Source organism: Colius striatus, chromosome 1 (genome assembly GCF_028858725.1).
Source record: "Colius striatus isolate bColStr4 chromosome 1, bColStr4.1.hap1, whole genome shotgun sequence".
Lineage (NCBI taxonomy): Eukaryota > Metazoa > Chordata > Aves > Coliiformes > Coliidae > Colius > Colius striatus.
In genome coordinates this window covers 197,341,157-197,361,131 of record NC_084759.1, presented here as the reverse complement: position 1 = coordinate 197,361,131, position 19,975 = coordinate 197,341,157, and the positions used below count along the sequence as shown (strand labels likewise).

Sequence of the window (19,975 nt, the reverse complement as noted above, 5' to 3'; positions counted from 1 at the left end):
AGACAGCTTTATCTGAAGGTGCTGGGATGTATCTTGAAGTAAGGTGAGGATATAGAGATTTTAGAATTGTCATCACTTGAGGAAGCAGCTCATCTTGTGTTGTCATATTCTGAATATCATCGGTTCATAATTGGATGGAATATTAAACAGTCCCAACCCTGTTAAAATTAAGGAGCGGATAATCCCTGACACATGGGAGAAACACAGATTCCTCTGTAGTTTTCTGGTAACCTGCCACAGTATTTACAATTCTCTTCCTTTTACAATTGGTGTGGATGAAAAAGGAGAGATCATTAGCAACGGCAAACCAGCTGACAGAATTCCATGAGTGCTGTCATTTCCTTTTTCTGAAGCCAAAGTAAAATCTTAGGTCATTAGGTAGAACTTGCTGATTGCACTACGACTCCATAAAATAGACCTTTTTATTTAAGTTTTTAGATTTTGAAACCTCGTGAGTGAATAAAATGTTACGGTTTCTGGTGCTAGGGTGTTAGTTTTTAGCACAGAATCGCATGATTGCAGTTGAAAGGGACCTGTGAGGTACCAGCAATTCAGAAACATAGGTAGACTGGCACCTTTTTGAGCTCTTATGCTGTGTTTATTCAGATGTTCACAGTCCACGAAATCTTCTGTTAATGAGCAAATACAAACATGAAAGAAAGAGATTAGGATAAGGGAAAAAAAAAAATCATCCAAATAAAGGTTGCACATGGTCACTGCATTCAAGTTAAAATCTCCACAGCAGATTTTGGTGGGATAACTATGCACCCAGTGTACACTCATTGCCATTATGTGTTCTGCTATATCTTTATTCTTTTCATATTTGCCACAGTTTCTTCCAGCTCAAGAATCAAGGTATTACTCATTAGGTAAGCAGTAGACTTGAGTAATTGGTCTAATCAGCTACACTCTTGCCCTACAGTTAGTGAACATAAACAGGCATTTTTTAAGTGCTTTTCTTTTTATCTATCATCTATGATAGGTGAGATTAACAGCCTTCTAAATGTTCCTACTTTTCTCTATTGAAGGTAAATTTGGTAAATACAGTTATAAATGTCTACATAATACACATCCAGGTTTTAGTGGAAATCCTACTTTCTCCCCTGCTTAGGTAGTGCCTACACCAGTGTTTTGAACAATGCTATACTGATAAAAAAGATCTCTAACAGCCTAAAGAATAAGTGTTCAGTTAGACAACACTGAATAATTATACAGTAATTCCAATAAACTTGAATTTATGTGATTTGAATACGTCTTCTAATATTCTGGAATATTTCTTTCTCCCTCTAAAAGCATCAAATACATTTCCATTAAGAGAAGATGCTTGAAGCAAGAGGTAATTTTTAAGAGATTTAGCAACAGTTTTGCTCCAAAACATGTTAAAGATGAGAAGTTAAAACAACCTTTAGAAATTTAAGATTTCTTATATTAGAACTGCTTTATTTCCTTCAATAATTATTAAAATTCCCATAATCTATGACAGAAGATTACGAATTGCAGATATGAAATGAAATAGATTTTACTTTTATTGCTGCCTATCAGACATCAAGTAAAGGAAGCAAAGTGCCTTAACAGCAACTCATCAAGCAGACTGTATGCTAAGGTATCATAGTTCAGAGCACTGTCAGCGGCAATGTCTTTTAACAGGCAAATGTTAAATATAATTTTTTTTTTGCATTCTTTTTGTTCTAGATTTCTGTTGTACTTCAGAGATGACATAAAGAGCAGTAAGCCTGATTCTGTTCTTATTTTGATGTTAGTTGCATCTTCCAGCACACTTACCAAAGTCCTTTGAGACTTTTGTGTGCATACTGTAATTGAGCTGTGCTGCACCAACCTAGGCCTTGTATCATAGCCATCTGAAACTCTGGGACAAGACTTCCAAGTTTCTCCACACCTGTGTGCGAAAATTTTTCTTCGTAACAGGACAAGCAGATCAAGGAACGTCACAAGAGGAAGAGTCACTCTAGCCTCCTGTTGCAGTATATCTCTTTAGGGCAGGAGGATGTGAAGGCTCCTAAAGCTTAAATATATATCTACTTTAACAAAAGTATAAGAAAAGGTAACTAAAACATAAGAAAAATAGCTAAAACTTAAGAAGAATGTAGGTTAATTTCCCTCTGCAGGAGACGTGTTTTCCCTACCTGACTCATTTTAACTAATCATTTCACAGTGGCACAGGTTCAGTTCTGTATTCCATGTATGTGCAATGTGTAGTAGTTTTATTTTCACTTATAAAATAAATATTATCCAAGCAAAAAATGTAAGGTTTATCTGACACTGCCTTCCTTCAACAAACCCATATTACTTTTCAGTATGCATCACTTTTCATCACAAGGATCAATTTTTCTTTCTTTCAAATAATTTTCTCAAACTTTGTAAACGTTGAATTGGACTAGCTGAACTCTAGTTACTAGGAACACTTTGTACATTACATAAAAGTGAATATAAGCTAAATGAGAGTAACTGTGTGGCACTCAGTTTGAGTAGATTATGTGTATCTCGTAGCTGCCTAAATTGACTTTCTTATACCAGTATATTTCAATGAATACTGTTAGACAATAATCATGCAGTTCCATATCCAATATGATAATTTCTATTCTGCAAGTTCATTTCCTGTTGACCTTTGTGTTCAATCTCACTACTATAAAAATTTGAGATTAAAGTATATATTATATAGACAATGCCTTAAACATTGAAACAATCTTAACTGCACTGTGGATATCTTTTGATCTGCAAGGATACCAAATATTTTTGTTTGTTTGTTTAAATTTCCTTTGCAGTATTTGACTTTGCTCAATTTTTCGAAATTCTTTCCTCACCCTTGCTTTCTCTAATCTTTGAGATAGAGTTCACTATACTCATCAGATTTCTCTTCCTCTCTTAGTGGGGTCTTTTGGCTGCTTTTTCTATGACTGCATTAAATAGCTTATTCATATGAGATGTTTGAAAAATACTGTACAAGTTTTATAAAAATAAAAAACAAATCAATTAAAAATAAATATCCAAGGTAAAACTGTCTTAGAGACTGAAAACAACTAATTTGTTTATATGAGCCGTGTCTTACTTTTAAATTGATGTTTACTGTGTTTTGTAAGATGCTTAATCAAATCTGTGCTTAGTAAAAAATTGCAATGGCAAATTTAGTATAAGAAAAATATTTTAGTGACTACCTTCAATGCTGCTTTGCTTGTTTTTTTTATGAGGTAATTAGGGAGAAAAAAAAGTACTTTTCTTTTCATAGATATATTCAGGTTTTTATAATTAGCATATGGTTTTTGACAAATATTCTGTTTTGCAATATGTTTAAGTAGTGAAATCAGAAGGCTATTAATTTTTCAGATATTTATTTCTTATTCTTCTTTCATTCATTAGTTTTGTGATTTTGTTTTACTGGGACGGTGAGGGGGAAGATTTAGGAAGGGATAAACGTATGATCTAACCATGATGAAGTTGGTCGGTATGTAAATGTAACTAAAGCATTTGCATTCTGAAGTAACTTATAGATGTTTTATGAGAATAAGCATTTGTTTTCACCTTCGTAAATATATCAAGTGCTTCAACTTACTTTCACTTAGAAAAAAACTCTAATTTACCAATTAGCATTTTGTAAGAGTGCATACTGAATTTATCAACATACCACAATAAATAATCCTGGACTGCCAGGGAGATAGAATAGATGACCTATTTTCAACTTGAAATTATCTAACATTGTGGTATGTGAATACAAAAGAAAAGGAACTGAAATGCCTTGTACGACAACGGAAAAATAGACATTAACAGTGAATGTTAGGTGTGTACCCTTTTCATGATGACATTTGTTTATTACAAAACTAAATGAAGATAGCATTGTGACACAGCTCCTTTGTTCTTGTTCAGCAATCTGAGGTTGTAAGGATTGCTTAAAACACAGGGAAAGAACTGTGGATTCAAGTTCTTAAAGCACACTAGTATTACTGGTGATGCCAATAATAGTGTCTTCTGCCAATTCAAGAGCCAAAGGGTGTGAGAAATTCTGTAAAGAACTAAGAAGATTTTTCTAATGACGCGGCAGCTGAAAGAAGATGATGTCCATTTCCCAAGTCTTCATAAATGTGGGTTGACAGGCTAACTGAAAAGATAGCCTTAGGGAAAAGCTTGTATTCATGACATGAGGTTAACTGAGGAAAGGACAAGTCTAAAACTGAGGCATATGACTTACTGGTAAAAAATTTGCTTTTACAGAGAACCATTGTGACAGAGAATCAGGAGCTAGAGTGCTGGTAATATAAAAAGATTTTTGTAGGCTTCTTTTGCGACCCAATATCCACATGATTACAAAAACTTAGATTGGAATTTAAAACATAGCTTAGGAGAAGTATTTGCTATACCTATGTAAGCAACACTGAAAAATAAACTGGTAAACAGATGCAGATATAAAAGTCCAAAAGCACAATGGCAAGGCTCATTAAGTCACTGCATATCTGGACAATGTCAGATCATTTTGCTATCATGACGCATCAGTACAGCAGGAGGACTGGAGGTCTTCAAAACTCTCCAGGACACGTTCCTGTGTGCCTTTATCTAGGTGGACTGCTTTAGCAAGGGATTGGACTGGATGATCTCTAAAGGTCCCTTCCAACCTGTACCATTCCATGATTCTATGAGAAGATTTAGAACTGGCTGGAGTTATTGCTAAGTAAATTGCTCCATCGTTTTCAAATGATTGTGTAAGACTGGTGAAGTGCCTGAGGACTGGAGAAAGGCCAGTCTTCAAAATGGGCAGGAAGGAGGACCCAGGAAACTACAGCTTGTTCAGCCTGACCTCCATCCCTGGAAAGGTGATGGAACAACTCATCCTGCATGTAATCTCTAAACACATGAAGGAAAAGATTATCATCAGGAGGAGTCAGCATGGGTTCACCAAGGGGAAATCCTGCTTGGCCTACCTGATACCCTCCTGTGAGAGTATAATGTGCTGGCTAGATGAGGGGAGAGCAGTAAGTGTATGCTATTTATGCTAAATGTTATCTAGTATATTAAATCACTTAAAGACTCCTGATAATACTAACATCATTATTTTCTGTGGGCCAAATTTGTTTCCTGGTATACTGCTTCTATTTTAAGTTTATAAAAGACAGTTCACAACCTACTTAGACCTTCAAATATTGTCTTCTAAGAAAACACTATTATATTTTACATAGTTTTTAAAAAGGAATTTAAAGCTATTTCAGTTGATACACTGAATTTATTAGGACAATATTGAGAAATACTGTTAATAAGTATTTATTTGTGTCAACTGCTAGGACTCACTAGTTTCATCATTTTCTATAAAAGTAGAGTTGTAAATATATAGGGCAATTTTTAGATGACCTGAATGATAACACATGCATTCTTACATTTATTGTGCCTGAAATAAAACTTGTCACACAAAGTAAATTATTTTGTATATTTAATAGCTGCTTCTTAATTGCATTTCAACAAAATTAACTCACATGAGCTTTTCTTACTAAATTTTATTTCAAATGCAATTGTCATTTCATTTGAAATTCTTGCAATTTATATTTCACTTATTAGCTTAATCAAGTATTTTTTTAAAGGGCAACATTATCGTAGTGATTCAATTATTTAAAATACAATTTAAAAACAAGAGAATTGTAAAGTCATTTATCCATGAGATTTAGATCTGAACTGTGAAGACAGACCTTGAAGATTTGGTAGATTCTAGGTAATTCATAGAATCATAGAATGTTAGGGGTTGGAAGGGACCTTTAGAGATCATCAAGACCCATTGATTATGAGCATTATGCTTGGCCAACAAGTCTTTAACCTCTTCCTCATCCACCTAGGGCAAGTCTTCTGTTGTCCAGACCATCCTACTAACCTTACTGGACTGGGCTTCCCAAACTCATTTTGTACTAGTGTACTATTCTAGTGTCCAGAAGATTCTGGGCTTTTTCTTTCCTTCCAGTACTTTTCTGTGTTGAAAATTTCATGTGCTATTTTAAAGAAGCTATATTCCAAATCCCACTGGAAAGAGTCTGATGTTTCTTATGTTGTAGCTAGGCAACCAGAAACAAGATCTCTTGCACAGATATAAGCATTTGTCCTTTTTTCTGGTTTTCTGGGTGGAAGAGTAAAAGGAGACAGTGTGCAGCAGGCATTTAACAGTAAAGGGAGCCGACAGGTGATCTTCCCTTTAAGCTACAACTATATTAAATCTATATATTGATACATATACACAAATTCAAGAGAGGAAGGTAACTTCTGAAGAGAAGCACAAAGAGCCATAAGTCCCGGTCAGTCCCCATTTATTCAGATGTACAAAATTAGAGGGGTGTGTTGATAGATTATGGAGACTTTAAAAAACAATAGATATCAGAAATGAGTAAGCAAACTTTGTACATAAATATCTAACAATACTTTGGAATAATGTAGTTTCTGTTATTTTTCACAGTGTATTTTTGTATTTGTTCCACTTCTCTTTCTGGAACTTGACATGCTTCATTTCTGTTAGAAGGGTGTTACCTATCTTTCTGCAAGAGCAACAAACAAAGAAAATAATTTCATACTATGCATAGTATTCAGATTAGAATTATTCCACTGTATCACCTGAAAACACTATATGATTTTACTGTCAAGTTTTCAAAAAGTAACTTGATATTTTTTGTTATATCATAGGTACAGGAATGGCTGTGCTTGAACTGCCAGACCCAAAGGGCAATGTCAGGACAACTTGGGGATATGGGCAAGGTGCCACTTCCGAAAACCGGCCCTTCACAACCCGTATCCAAACCACCTGCTGCTCCTCAAAAACAGCCTGTACCTGCTGTCTCACATTCCCCTCAGAAGACTTCCACACCACCTACTCCAGCAGCAGCAAAACCTAAAGAAGAACCAGCTGTTCAGAAGGAAGTTCCAAAACTTCAGCAGGGAAGACTGGAAAAAACATTGTCAGCTGACAAAATCCAACAAGGAACTCAAAAAGAAGATGCAAAACCTAAGCAAGGAAAACTTGTCAAGACACCCTCAGCTGATAAAATCCAACGTGTTTCTCAGAAGGAAGACCCAAGACTTCAGCAAACAAAATTGACAAAGACAGCCTCATCTGATAAAATTTTGCATGGAATTCAGAAGGAGGATGCCAAATTTCAAGAGGCAAAACTGGCAAAAACATCTTCAGCTGATAAAATTTTGCATGGAGTTCAGAAGGAAGATGCAAAATTTCAAGAGGCAAAACTGGCAAAAACATCCTCAGCTGATAAAATTTTGCATGGACTTCAGAAGGAAGATTTAAAATCTCAAGAGGCAAAATTGGCAAAGATACCCTCAGCTGATAAAATTTTGCATGGAATTCAGAAAGAAGACCCAAAACTCCAACAAATGAAAATGGCAAAGGCACTGTCAGCTGATAAAATCCAACCTGCAGCTCAGAAAGATGCAAAACTTCAGGAGGTGAAATTGCCAAAGGCAATTTCAGTTGATAAAATCCAACATGGAATTCAGAAAGAAGATGCAAAACTTCATGAAAAAGTCATGAAAACTTCATCAGTGGAGAAAATGCAACAGGAAGCACAAAAAGAAGAAACAAAACTTCAGCAAGGGAAACTCTCAAAGACACTTTCAGCAGATAAAATTCCTGCAACATTAAGTTCAGACCGAAAGAAACCCCTAAGCACACTGGAAGGAGATAAAAAACCTGTGCTTCCAGACAAAAGCATGCCACAACCAGAGGACCAAAAAGAACAAATTGCAGCTGAGACTAAAGACCAAGTTGCTGAACAGAAAGCAGAAGTTGAAACAACTTATAAGGGACTGCAAGCTGAGAAACAGGAGGATGTTAAGAAAGAGAGTTTGACAACTGGGATTTCACAAGTGGTTTTGAAGGCTGAAAAAGCTCAGGAAGAAGAAACTCCTGTTCAAATGGCATCTTTGCCAGGCTCTGACCATGTGGAAGCAGTGAAAGAAAAAATAGTAAGTGGCTTTCTCCTTCCTACCCCTCTTGTCCTTTACTATAGTTAAAATTTGATCCTGACAGACTCTCTGCTTATTGTCTTCCTATTCTTTATTATTATTCTCTGTGCTGTATGATTCTAAATGATAAAATCAATTACTCCTGTTGACGATTTCACCAGTTAGTCCCATGCTCTACATGCGACTTTTCAATACTTCTTGCATACTTTTCATTCTCAAGGAGTTAAGTCATTTTTCCTGTCGTTCTGATTGATTTACCTATTTCTTTAGACTCTCTAACTTTGGACTTTAATTGGTCAAATTGGAGTATTTTCACAGCTCTTAATCCCAGAAAGTAATTATCTGTGATTGCAAAGTGTACAGGGTTTTGCAACACCGAAATGTAATAAACATTTGGGGACAATTTTGCGATGCTTGAACATCTTTTTAGTATTGGATTTGATTACGTCATGTGGACTGGTACTTTTAGGTAGGGTTCTTGGTCGGCTCTCAAATCAGAGGCCCACATTTCTTTAATAAATGCATTTACTGGATGTGAGGTCACCAACAAGTCAGTACTGTACACAACTTGTTAAGAAGTGAAAAATGGTGATTTTTTTAATATCAGCAGTGCAAACTAAGTACTGATTACTGTGTTATGAAAGTATAGGTTTAGGAAAACTGTTTAAACTTTTCAAATAATCCCTGTCAAAAAGGTTAAGAGAGTTTTTTGTTGATTTTTTTTTTCCTTCTGATAACCAAGATATTTGGAAAGAAAAATATTCTTATTAAGAAGTTACGCTGTGGAAAATACTAAAGTTTATGTAAACCAAGTTTACTGTCTGAAATATATCGCCTATCACATGTTTTGTTTCCTCCTCTTGATGCCTCCGAGAGGTATGGTGTTCCCTGGTTGTACTGAGGTATTTTCTGAATTACACTTAGAGTAACACAGCTAGAATTCCTCCCTTCTGGAAGAAACAAAAAGGAGATCTAAGAAGATCCTGTACCTATTTATATTATATATATTTATATTATATTTGTAAAAAAGGGATGCCCCAACCTCCAGACATCCGCTGTTTAGCTATTTGTAATTATTGAATCTCATCAATATTTACAAGTATTTAAATGGTGGGTGTCAGGAGGTTGGGGCATCCCTTTTTTCTATTGTAGCTAGTGACAGGACAAGGGATAATGGGATGAAACTGGAACACAAAAAGTTCCACTTAAATATAAGAAAAAACTATTTCACTGTGAGGATGAGGGAGCCCTGGCACAGGCTGCCCAGAGGGCTTGTGGAGTCTCCTTCGCTGGAGGTTTTCAAGACCCACCTGGACATGTTCCTGTGCGACCTGATCTAGGTTGACCTGCTTCTGTGGGGGGGGTCGGACCAGATGATCTCTAAAGGTCCCTTCCAACCTTACCATTCTATGCTTCTATTTCATTATGTTGTATCAAAGATAAGACACTACTGAGAATTTTTCGAGTAAGCTTGATTTTGTTAACAAAATGCCACTTCTGGGAATTTTTTTAAATTCATGCCAGAAAACCTAAGAAGTAGACTTAAAATTTTGTTACTCTTGTTAAAAATTTGTTGGGTTTTCTTTTTTTTAAAGAACGTTTCTAACAGAAAATTTTCATCACATGCTAGTCTCAGTCACATTTTTATGTGAAAGCATATTATACTTTTGATAAATTTAAGATATTGGATTTCCATCCCTGATAGTAATAGATTTAATTGTAGATTAATTAGTGATTTCTAATGTGGCACACACATGCATTCCTGTTTACTTACATTTTACTTCCCACCACTGCCCTCTAACCAAAACCAGGATTTTTTTAATACCATAAATAGGGATTTATTTTGCATTTGTTAGGAGGTATTGAGGCACACTTAGCTAAAAATTGTAAGGCAGGTTTCATAAAATTAAAAAAATAATAAAGCAGTACATGTCTACTTGTAGATATTTTTTAGAATTAGAACCCTCTGAAATACAATCCAGAATTAAATGAATGAAAAAGGAATAGCCACTTTTACCCAAAAAACCTTTTTTTCGTTTTTTCTCCACTTTTTTACTCCTCAGAAAAATCCTAAAATTAAAAAACCAAGAAAAATAAGTAGATCAGATTGTTCAGCATTAAAATTAAATCTGATGCCTCACCTTGCTTGTACTTTATAAAAATAGGTCTAATTTTTCCAATTTATTATTTGTTGAATTGTTTTAATGTTCTCTGTCCTGCACAACATTTCTTGCCAAGGGAGCATGTGACAGAAGTGGATAAGGAAATAACAATTTAGATACCACATATTGATTCCATTTCAGTGAGTACAATGACGGCATCTAGACAATACTAAAGTGAGTAAAGAATAATATCTAGACAATGAAGAATATATTTCACATGTATTTTATGACAGAATTGTAGGAAGATTTCAGGTAGGTGTATTTTTAAATACAGATGCAAAGGAAAATGAGTCTCTCTACACTTGACAAACTACTGATGCATTAATATATCTAAATTTGCACAAATGACAATTAGTAACTCTTGTACTTACTAATAAATATTTTATATAGATAAATAAATATTGCTAACCTCATTTTTCACTTAAAAAAAAAAAAAAAAGATTAAAAAACCACCCTAACAAATCCCTAACGACAGGGAGAGGCAAAAGTTCAATCAGTAGAATGCTCCTTGGAAAATCCCATGTGTTAATTGTACTTTGAGATCTGACATCCTTTAAATCAAAACTGACTTAAATTGAAATGTTTTTAAATATTTGGGTCTCATGTATGATTTAAGCCTTTTTTTTTTTCTTCAAAACATTTTTTTTCACTTAGTATCTTAAACTATAATCTCTTCAAAACAATTTTGAAGAATAAACTGATTTTGCTATTGATTTCCATGTTCTTTTCCAGAGAAATCATCTTGTAATATTGACTATTCACATGTGCAATACTAGTCAGCTATTGCAACAAAGGTGCCTAGGAATCTGGATGATTGTAACATACAGTTTGTTACTACAAATTAATCATCTTGGAACTCAAAAATCATCATATAAGTAGTTCAGCGTATCTACATCAACACATTACCATGTTGTAAATTGTACATATATTTACAAAACATCAGCTATTTATTTCAGTGCCCATATTACTATCTTCTTATGTTTACTGAGGAGTGATGATGTACTTAGGGTGAGTAACCTGCTATACATTAATATGTTGTATATTGGCATCATTATTGTAACATATGACACTAATGACAAAACAGAGACTAGAGAGCATGAATAAGAACAAAAAGGTTTATATCCAAGCAGTTTTTCTGGACACAAATAAAAAGTTTCATTTTAGTAATATAAAATTCAAATACAGATAAAGCCGTTTAGACAAGTGAAATCTCTTATTTGCTCTCTGAAACTTTTTTAAGAAATAAAAATATCTTTATTTCTTCTATAAACAGAACGACCTTTTAAAAATCATGAATTCCTTTGCAAAGTGAGATTTCTATTCAATGCAACAGAATGGAATCTCGCTAGCTATAGTTTTAAAAAACTCACAAGCCTTTTTTTTAATCATAGTTTTCTTTTAATAGAGTTCTGACTGAATTTGATGACCAATGGGACTTTCTAATGCACTAAGTTTTATAATTTGAAATAAGAATATTAGAAGTGAAGAAGTGTTAAACTAAATAATACTTATAAAGCAAAAACGTCTAATACGGGATAGTTGTATTATGTATTGATACCGTAGAGATGCCACTAGAATAGCACAAATACTTCCACATTAGATTATTTTCACCATTACTAAGTTACTTACATTGCTTTTAAACAGTCTTATCCAGCCTATATGAACCTTAGCAGCATTGTTTCTTCAATATTTTGTTATTCAACTAAAAATCTTATGTTTATGAAATGTTTACAAGTTTGACAATGGTACGTTCTCTATGTATATGATGGCCAGACCTGTAGAAAATAAATTACCAGCTAATGACAATATCCTATTTCTCAGGCTGCAAGAAAAAAAGAAAAAAAGTAAAATGACCAAATATTACTTATTGCAGGTTACATGCCTGTGATCTCAAAATATGATGTGCAAGAAAAAATTTTTATAAGTTTCACTGGGGAGACAGCGATACATAATAAAAAAACCGATAGAAAATATTGTGATAGCCTCAGAAAGAAAGTTGGATTTTCTCAACACATTGTTTTTCTAATGATAAAAGAAGTCTCTTGTTATTTTGGATCTTCCTCTTCTCTTTACTCTACAAATAAGTCTTTCCCATATTCAGTTTCCTATTATTCATAGCAGTGATGTTATGGCATACACCAAGGTTCAACAAAATGGGAGGCAATAGCAATATTGATTGCCAACTCTTCTGTATAGATGCTACATATTGGACTCAAAATTAGTGGCACCATCAAGGAGAATGACTAAAGTTGTTCCATAACCACTTACCGTCTACCAATTTCTGAGCTTTACTGTTCAGTTGTTGCCTTCTGTTGCTATTTTACAAGTCACTGTATCACTTCATCTCCCTGTGGAGAATCAAGATCTGATTCACTTTCACTAGATGAATGAAATTTGCCCATCAACTCCTTGGAGACCTTCTGATCTTGAACAGTGTTTGAGTTTTCTAGTAGCTCATCTAAATTGATTCCCATGTTTTTAGTTAAAGTATGGAAATACAAGAAAAAACAATCAAATGTCATAGGTAAAATTTTAATGAGACACATAATATTTCCAGATAAAAAAATCCTGTGTTTTTTCATAAAATCTGTATTTTAAAAGAAACATAGATCAATAAATTTCCCTTAAACATTTTCTTCTTTGATAAAGGGAACAAAACCAGTAAATATTACATATAAACCCTAAACATTTAAAATGTTTTATTGCTGACTTTTTATAAAGAATATCCAAGAGAACATTTTTTCAGAATAATAAGTGTTAAGTGTTAAGTATTTAAGTGGCAATGACTTCCCAAAGTTGTTTGGCATACTATAGTTTTGTCCATATTTATATATTAATCATAGCTTTATCATCAGACTCATCCTTAGAAAAATTTCATTTCATATTTGATTTTTAATTACAATTGATTTTGCTCTGATACTAGATATTTCGTTTTATCATATTAGGTACAATATTGGTGAGGACAAATGTAGTTTATATTCAAGGTGGTATCTGATTTTGCAAAGCATATGGTAAATCACTCCTGTAAAATACATATTATTTAATAAAATATTAATTAGTAGATTACTGTAAAATTAATATTAGTGGTTTCATGTAGGATTATGTACACAGTGATATGTCTCTTGGCAAGACTCTACTCTCTGGTACTCTAAATGTAAATTAAATAATGAAAAAAACCTGATTGATTTTTAAAAAGGAAATAATTGACAATAACAAATATTTTATTATGATATTTTGGCATTAAATATTACTTCAATTTGAATTAACATTTGAAAATCTCTGTAACTGGTGGACACGTAGTACTAGTGTAAATGTACCTTTAAATGATAATTAACCATTATCAATAATTTCATAATATTCCACAGTCTTTTTTTTTTTTTTTAAACTCAATGTATTACCAGGGAGTTTCTTAAATTTAAGCTTTAAATAAGTGGTTTACTGTACTTCAGAAATCATCAACTTAGATTAGCAAAGGTGATAAATGCAACCTACTTGTATTATTGAGGGCCATAACAGATATGAAGATCATATAATGATGTGAACATCAGGAGACTTTGGAATGTTTGTTCTCACCTGCTAGTGGAGATGAAGAAACACTTCATAAGATTGTCAGCTGAAAGTTAAGATAACCTGTTGTTTGGAGAGTGAGCTGTTTTGTTAGCCAGATGGTGAGGTACAAAGCACTTGGCAGCGGAGGGAAGCAGGAAGGAAATCGGTATGGAAGTACTTGCTGTAGGATATTCGTGGTATTTTTGTTATCCAAAACAAAGGAGATAAATGGTATGTCATTCAGAAGGGTGTAGAGTCAATCAGAAGTTAGGAGAATGGCTAAGGTTGTTTAATAAGGGACGAGAAGGAAAGCATTGGTTTTGATGCACAGCCGGGTATGCCTGCCTTGCTTATTTCCTTACTTCCTTCTATCAATAGGTGACCAACATGTTTCCTTGCATTTACACTTCCCTACCAAGACTTACCTCTGCATTACAAATTTACCGAGAAACTTCTTTTTTATGAGGTACTCAAAAAGTGTTGGCACAATGCCAAACTACAGACATGGGGACATTCCAAACTGGGTCAAATCACACTTCAGCACTCCATCCATTCTGTTGCATCTAACAGTGTTGACACTTAAATCAACAAAGTAAAACCATAGCTCCAAATTTTGAACGTTGACGTGTTATTATATGGGCAAAGGAGCAGAGCACAGAAGTACTGAAGGCTGACATTTGGCAAGCTATATTACTCTGTATCTGGTACTTTGTAGGCAGTTTTGAAACACAGGTAATTACAATCTTAATTCAAACTAACCCAAACAATTTGTCCTATGCATATGTGAACAAATGTTACATTATCATTAGTTGATGTTCTAAAAACAATGAAATATGACATCTGTTTAGATAGAAAATAAAAAACCATTTTACAGCTGCTAGAGTTGTTTGCCAGTGTGGACAGCCATGCAAAGCATAGTTAGATTCAATGTGAAAACTCAACATTTGAGAAACTTTTATATTATTTTCATAACTTTGAATAACACAATTAGTGTTTAGTCTTTTATGGTTTTATATAATTCTTCTTGGTGTCATAATTTTTCATCTGAGGCATTAACTCATCCTTTAGAAAAAAAAAAGTATTTAATTGCCTGGAGACGTTAAGAATTTATGTATAAGTATGTACACACACATATGTATTTATCTTTTTAGGAAAAAGAGGATGACAAATCAGATACATCGAGCTCTCAGCAACAGAAAAGTCCACAAGGTTTGAGTGACACCGGGTATTCTTCTGATGGGATATCAAGCTCACTTGGTGAAATTCCAAGTCATATCCCCAGTGATGAAAAGGATTTAGTCAGAGAATCTAGTAAAAAAGACGTTATTTCACAAGAAAGTCCACCAAGCCCCTCAGACCTAGCTAAATTGGAAAGCACTGTACTGTCTATTTTGGAAGCTCAGGCAAGTACACTTTCTGATGAAAAATCCACAAAAAGCAAAGAGCTTCATGAAATATACGGTGAACAGACAAAAGATCAACATAAAACAAAGCCTTTGCCAGTCACTCCAGAGTCTTACAGTTCAGAGGAGGAAGACTTAGAAGCTATTCAAGAAGGTGAAAGAACAATTGTAGAAGATGGCAAAGGAAGTGCTTCCTCTCAGAGAGACTACAAGGAAGAAGATGAAGGAGATGGCATATCGTCAAGAAGACAACGTTATGATTCTGTGGAAGACAGCAGCGAGAGTGAAAATTCACCTGTTCCAAGGAGAAAACGAAGAACTAGTGTTGGCTCTTCAAGCAGTGATGAGTACAAACGAGATGACAGTCAGGGATCAGGTGATGAAGAAGACTTCATTAGAAAACAGATTATAGAGATGAGTGCTGATGAAGATGCCTCAGGTTCTGAAGATGATGAGTTCATTCGAAATCAACTCAAAGAGATCAGTGTAACTGAGAGCCAAAAGAAAGAAGAAGTAAAAAGCAAAACCAAAGGAACAGCTAGTAAACATAGAAGAATGGCACGGAAAAGTAGTGCAGGATATGATGAGGATGCAGGAAGAAGACATTCATGGCACGATGATGATGATGAGAATTTTGATGAAAGTCCAGAGCCAAAATACAGGGAAACTAAAAGTCAAGACAGTGAAGAACTGGCAGTAACTGGAGGAGGAGGCCTTCGGCGTTTCAAAACAATAGAATTAAATAGTGCAATAACAAACAAATATTCTGAAACATCTGAACAACAGAAAGGTATTTTATATTTTGATGAAGAGCCTGAGCTAGAGATGGAGAGTCTTACAGACTCACCAGAAGACAGATCTAGAGGAGAAGGGTCTTCTAGTTTACATGCTTCTAGTTTCACACCAGGTACATCTCCTACTTCAGTGTCATCACTTGATGAAGACAGTGACAGCAGTCCTAGTCACAAAAAACTGGGAGGGGAAAGCAAACAACAGCGCAAAGCAAGGCATCGGACACATGGTCCTCTTCTTCCAACTATTGAAGATTCTTCAGAAGAAGAAGAACTACGGGAAGAAGAAGAGTTGCTGAAGGAACAAGAGAAACAGCGTGAATTAGAACAGCAACAAAGAAAAAGTTCTAGCAAAAAATCTAAAAAGGACAAGGATGAACTAAGAGCTCAGAGAAGAAGGGAACGTCCAAAGACTCCACCGAGTAATCTTTCTCCCATTGAAGATGCATCTCCAACAGAAGAATTGCGACAGGCAGCAGAAATGGAGGAGCTGCACAGATCTTCCTGTTCTGAGTATTCGCCTAGTATTGAGTCAGATCCTGAAGGATTTGAAATCAGCCCAGAAAAAATAATAGAAGTACAAAAAGTTTACAAATTGCCTACTGCTGTCTCTCTATACTCGCCAACAGATGAACAAACAATTCGACTCCCAAAAGAAGAAAATGGTCAAAAAACATTGAAAAGTGCTGAAGAGGTATATGAGGAGATGATGCATAAGACACATAAGTCCAAGCCATTTCAAATTGCAAATGAAAAAGATGAAATATTTGAGAAAGAATCTTTATATGGTGGAATGCTAATAGAGGATTATATTTATGAATCTTTAGTAGAGGATACTTACAATGGAACTATTGATACTAATCTTGTAGTGAGACAAGATGAGAGCAATGCATATCTACAACAGAGAGGAAAAGAGAAAAAAATAAGAGCTTCAGAACAGATCTATGAAGAACCACAGAAAATTACTGATTTACAGAAAGACTACTATAGCGTTGAGACTTTACATACTATTGTGCCTCAAGAAGATATTGTTTCTAGTTCTTACATTATCCCAGAAAGTCATGAAATAGTTGTATTAGACAGCACAGTAACTTCTACCACTGAGGAAAAGCAGTTGTTAGATGCAGAAGCTGCTTATGAAGAGCTTATGAAAAGACAGAGAATGCAGCTAACCCCTGGGTCCAGTCCAACACAACCAACTTCAAGTTTTGTTCCCACATCTGATACAAAGGTATCTAGTGCTGGAGAAACAGTAGATAGTACATCTTTAACATCAAGCACTACTTCAGCAATCTCAGATGTATCACCTGTCAGTAGCACAACACTTTCTATTCCAGATGTTAAAATAACTCAGCATTTCACAGCAGAGGAAATTGAAGATGAGTACTTAACAGATTATGCCAGAGAAATTCAAGAAATCATTTCTCATGAAACATCAATGTTGACATACTCCGAGACAACAGAAGGTGCTGCATCAGTTTTACCTTCTGATACAGCTTCCTTAACATCATCTACATCTTCTGTTTGTACCACAGATAGTTCATCACCTATGGATAGTGCAATCACAGGTTATGTAGATACAGCAGATACTGTAAGTAAATTAGCAGATTCTGAGGGTGTCAACGTAATAACCCAAGTTCCCTTAACAAGTACAAAAGAGTACTCTGAAGTGAGCATGCCTTATGAATCTATTGCTGGAGTTACTAAAGAGCCATCTATAGCATCGGTTATGGAAAGTGTGGATCAAGCTGCAGTTTGTTTGCCTGAAACTGCACCTTCAGTAGTGGCAACTACAGTTACAAAACTCAAACAGTATGCAACTGATACCTTTGATACCTCCAAAGCAGAAAAGGAAGCAACTAGAAAAATGAAAAGTACAGTAGGGGCTGGCATTGTCAAAATTCATCACGACGATTCACACAGAGAACTAGGAGCTGGTATGACAAGGATTAATTTGACTAGTGCTACATCTGAGCAACCTCCTGTATGCTTAGCATCAGTACCAGTTACAGAGCCTGCATCAGAAACATCTTCTGTACCTACTATCAGTATTGTAAGTAAGACCAGCATGGTCTCTGTGCCTTCCTCAGCTCCTTCTGTAACATCCAAAGTTTTCTCGCTTTTTAGAAGCTCTTCTTTGGATTCTCCTGCACAACCTTCTCCACCCCCACCTCCTCCACCTCCACCACCTCCTCCACCACCACTACCTCCACCTATTTTACCCAAGCCAGCCATTTATCCCAAAAAGAAGTCACAAACTAAGACTCCTACAGCAACAGCTCCCACAGTGATACCTCCAGTCACAAGTGTTCCAACAGTAGAGTCAACAGCTGTATTAAAGAATCATGTGGTACCTATCACAAAAACATACACCCCAACACCACCTCCTGTACCACCCAAACCATCGTCCATTCCAGCAGGACTTGTTTTCAGTCACAGGCCCACTGAAGTAACTAAACCTCCAATTGCTCCTAAACCAGCAGTTCCTCCGCTCCCAATAGCTGTTCATAAGCCAGCAGAAGCACAGCCCAAACCGATAGGTTTGTCATTGACTTCAAGTATGACTCTGAATTTGGTCCCCGCAGCTGAGTACAAAATAGCATCTCCCACTTCCCCTTTGTCTCCACACTCTAACAAATCTTCACCAAGGCTGACAAAACCCTCACAGGAAACCTATGTTGTCATCACTTTACCATCTGAGCCTGGAACTCCAACAGAAGCTATAACTAGTCAGGCTGTTACCAGTTGGCCTTTAGAACCACATTCTAAAGAACAGATTCCCCAGCCTATGCAATCAATTTTTACTCCATCCATGAAAACTATGGAGATTCAAAGTATGGCAGATCAGAGTATGTATGTTTCAGGTGCTTTACAAGCTATTCCTGCCACAACACAATCAACTTTTGAAAAAATACCTAGTTCAAAATCAGAAGTAGTAACAACAGAGGTAACCAAGACCACGGTGTCTGTTGTTAAGGGCCCGGTGCCTAGTTTTGGTTTAGGTAGTGTTGCTATTACTATTCCTCCAGAACCACTACATGTAGTAGATCAGCCCAGGTATAGAGAGAATGGAAGATTCCATCCTTTGGGTGATGTCATAGATCTTCGCACTTTAACTAAGATGGATATTGACATGAAAGACAGCTGTATGGATCTGTCTGCTGTTTCCATGGACGTGAGAAGGCAAATGCCAGCAAGTGATACACGAGGGCGGCCAGTAAGTACGGTCCAGCCAGCTATCGTAAATCTTAGCACGGCCTGTGTGGCTGATCCTTCTCTGTCTGTAGTCACTGAGACAGTCACTGTAGCGACCAGCACCACCACTGTAAGCTACCCTGCCAGTACAGACAGCCTTGTGGATCTGGGACACGCAATGACAACACCACTTCAGCTGACAACATCAAAACACTTTGAGCCTGCTCACAGAGTAACAGGCAGCCAGGCATTCTCTGCAGGTAGAGATGAAGTGCCAATAAATTTATCCCTAGGTACTCCAACACATGCAGTGACATGGGCCACTACAAAACCTGTTACTGTGCCACCTGTTGGTGTTACAAATGGTTGGACTGATCTCTCCACTTCCCAGGAGCCGATGGAGAGTGGAGCAGTTGACCTTAGCACTACAAAATCCCACAGAACAGTTGTAACAATGGATGAAACAACTTCAGGTATCATAACAACAGTGATAGAAGATGATGAAAAGCCTGTGGATCTGACAGCAGGGAGAAGAGCTGTCTGCTGTGATATGGTTTATAAATTGCCATTTGGCAGGAGCTGTACAGCACAGCAGCCACCAACTACACTTCCTGAAGATCGCTTTGGTTACAGAGATGACCATTATCAGTATGATCGTGCAGGGTCATATGGCTACCGAGGAGTGGGAGGTATGAAACCATCTATGTCTGACACAAATTTATCGGAAGCTGGACTGTTTGCATACAAAAGCAAGAATAGTTTTGATTATCGAGTTGGGGCAACTGATGCAGCGGTAGATCTTACTCCTGGAAGAGTTACTACAGGTCAGTATGACACAGCAGCAGATCTTTCTTTGAAATATAATTTTGATGTTCCTCATCTCATTTCAGGATGACTATTTTTTAATTATTTTTTCCACTCC

General features: G+C 35.8%; 1 protein-coding gene across 1 annotated transcript in view; it reads left to right on the top strand.

The window, feature by feature from the left end:
• Window positions 1-19,975, top strand: part of PCLO (piccolo presynaptic cytomatrix protein) — a 355,223-nt gene that overhangs the window by 149,157 nt on the left and 186,091 nt on the right. The window contains exons 4-6 of the mRNA XM_061989223.1: window positions 6,661-7,137; window positions 7,288-7,953; window positions 14,816-19,877. Of these exons, the coding sequence (XP_061845207.1) occupies window positions 6,661-7,137; window positions 7,288-7,953; window positions 14,816-19,877 (6,205 nt within the window). The remainder of the gene's footprint in view (window positions 1-6,660; window positions 7,138-7,287; window positions 7,954-14,815; window positions 19,878-19,975) is intronic.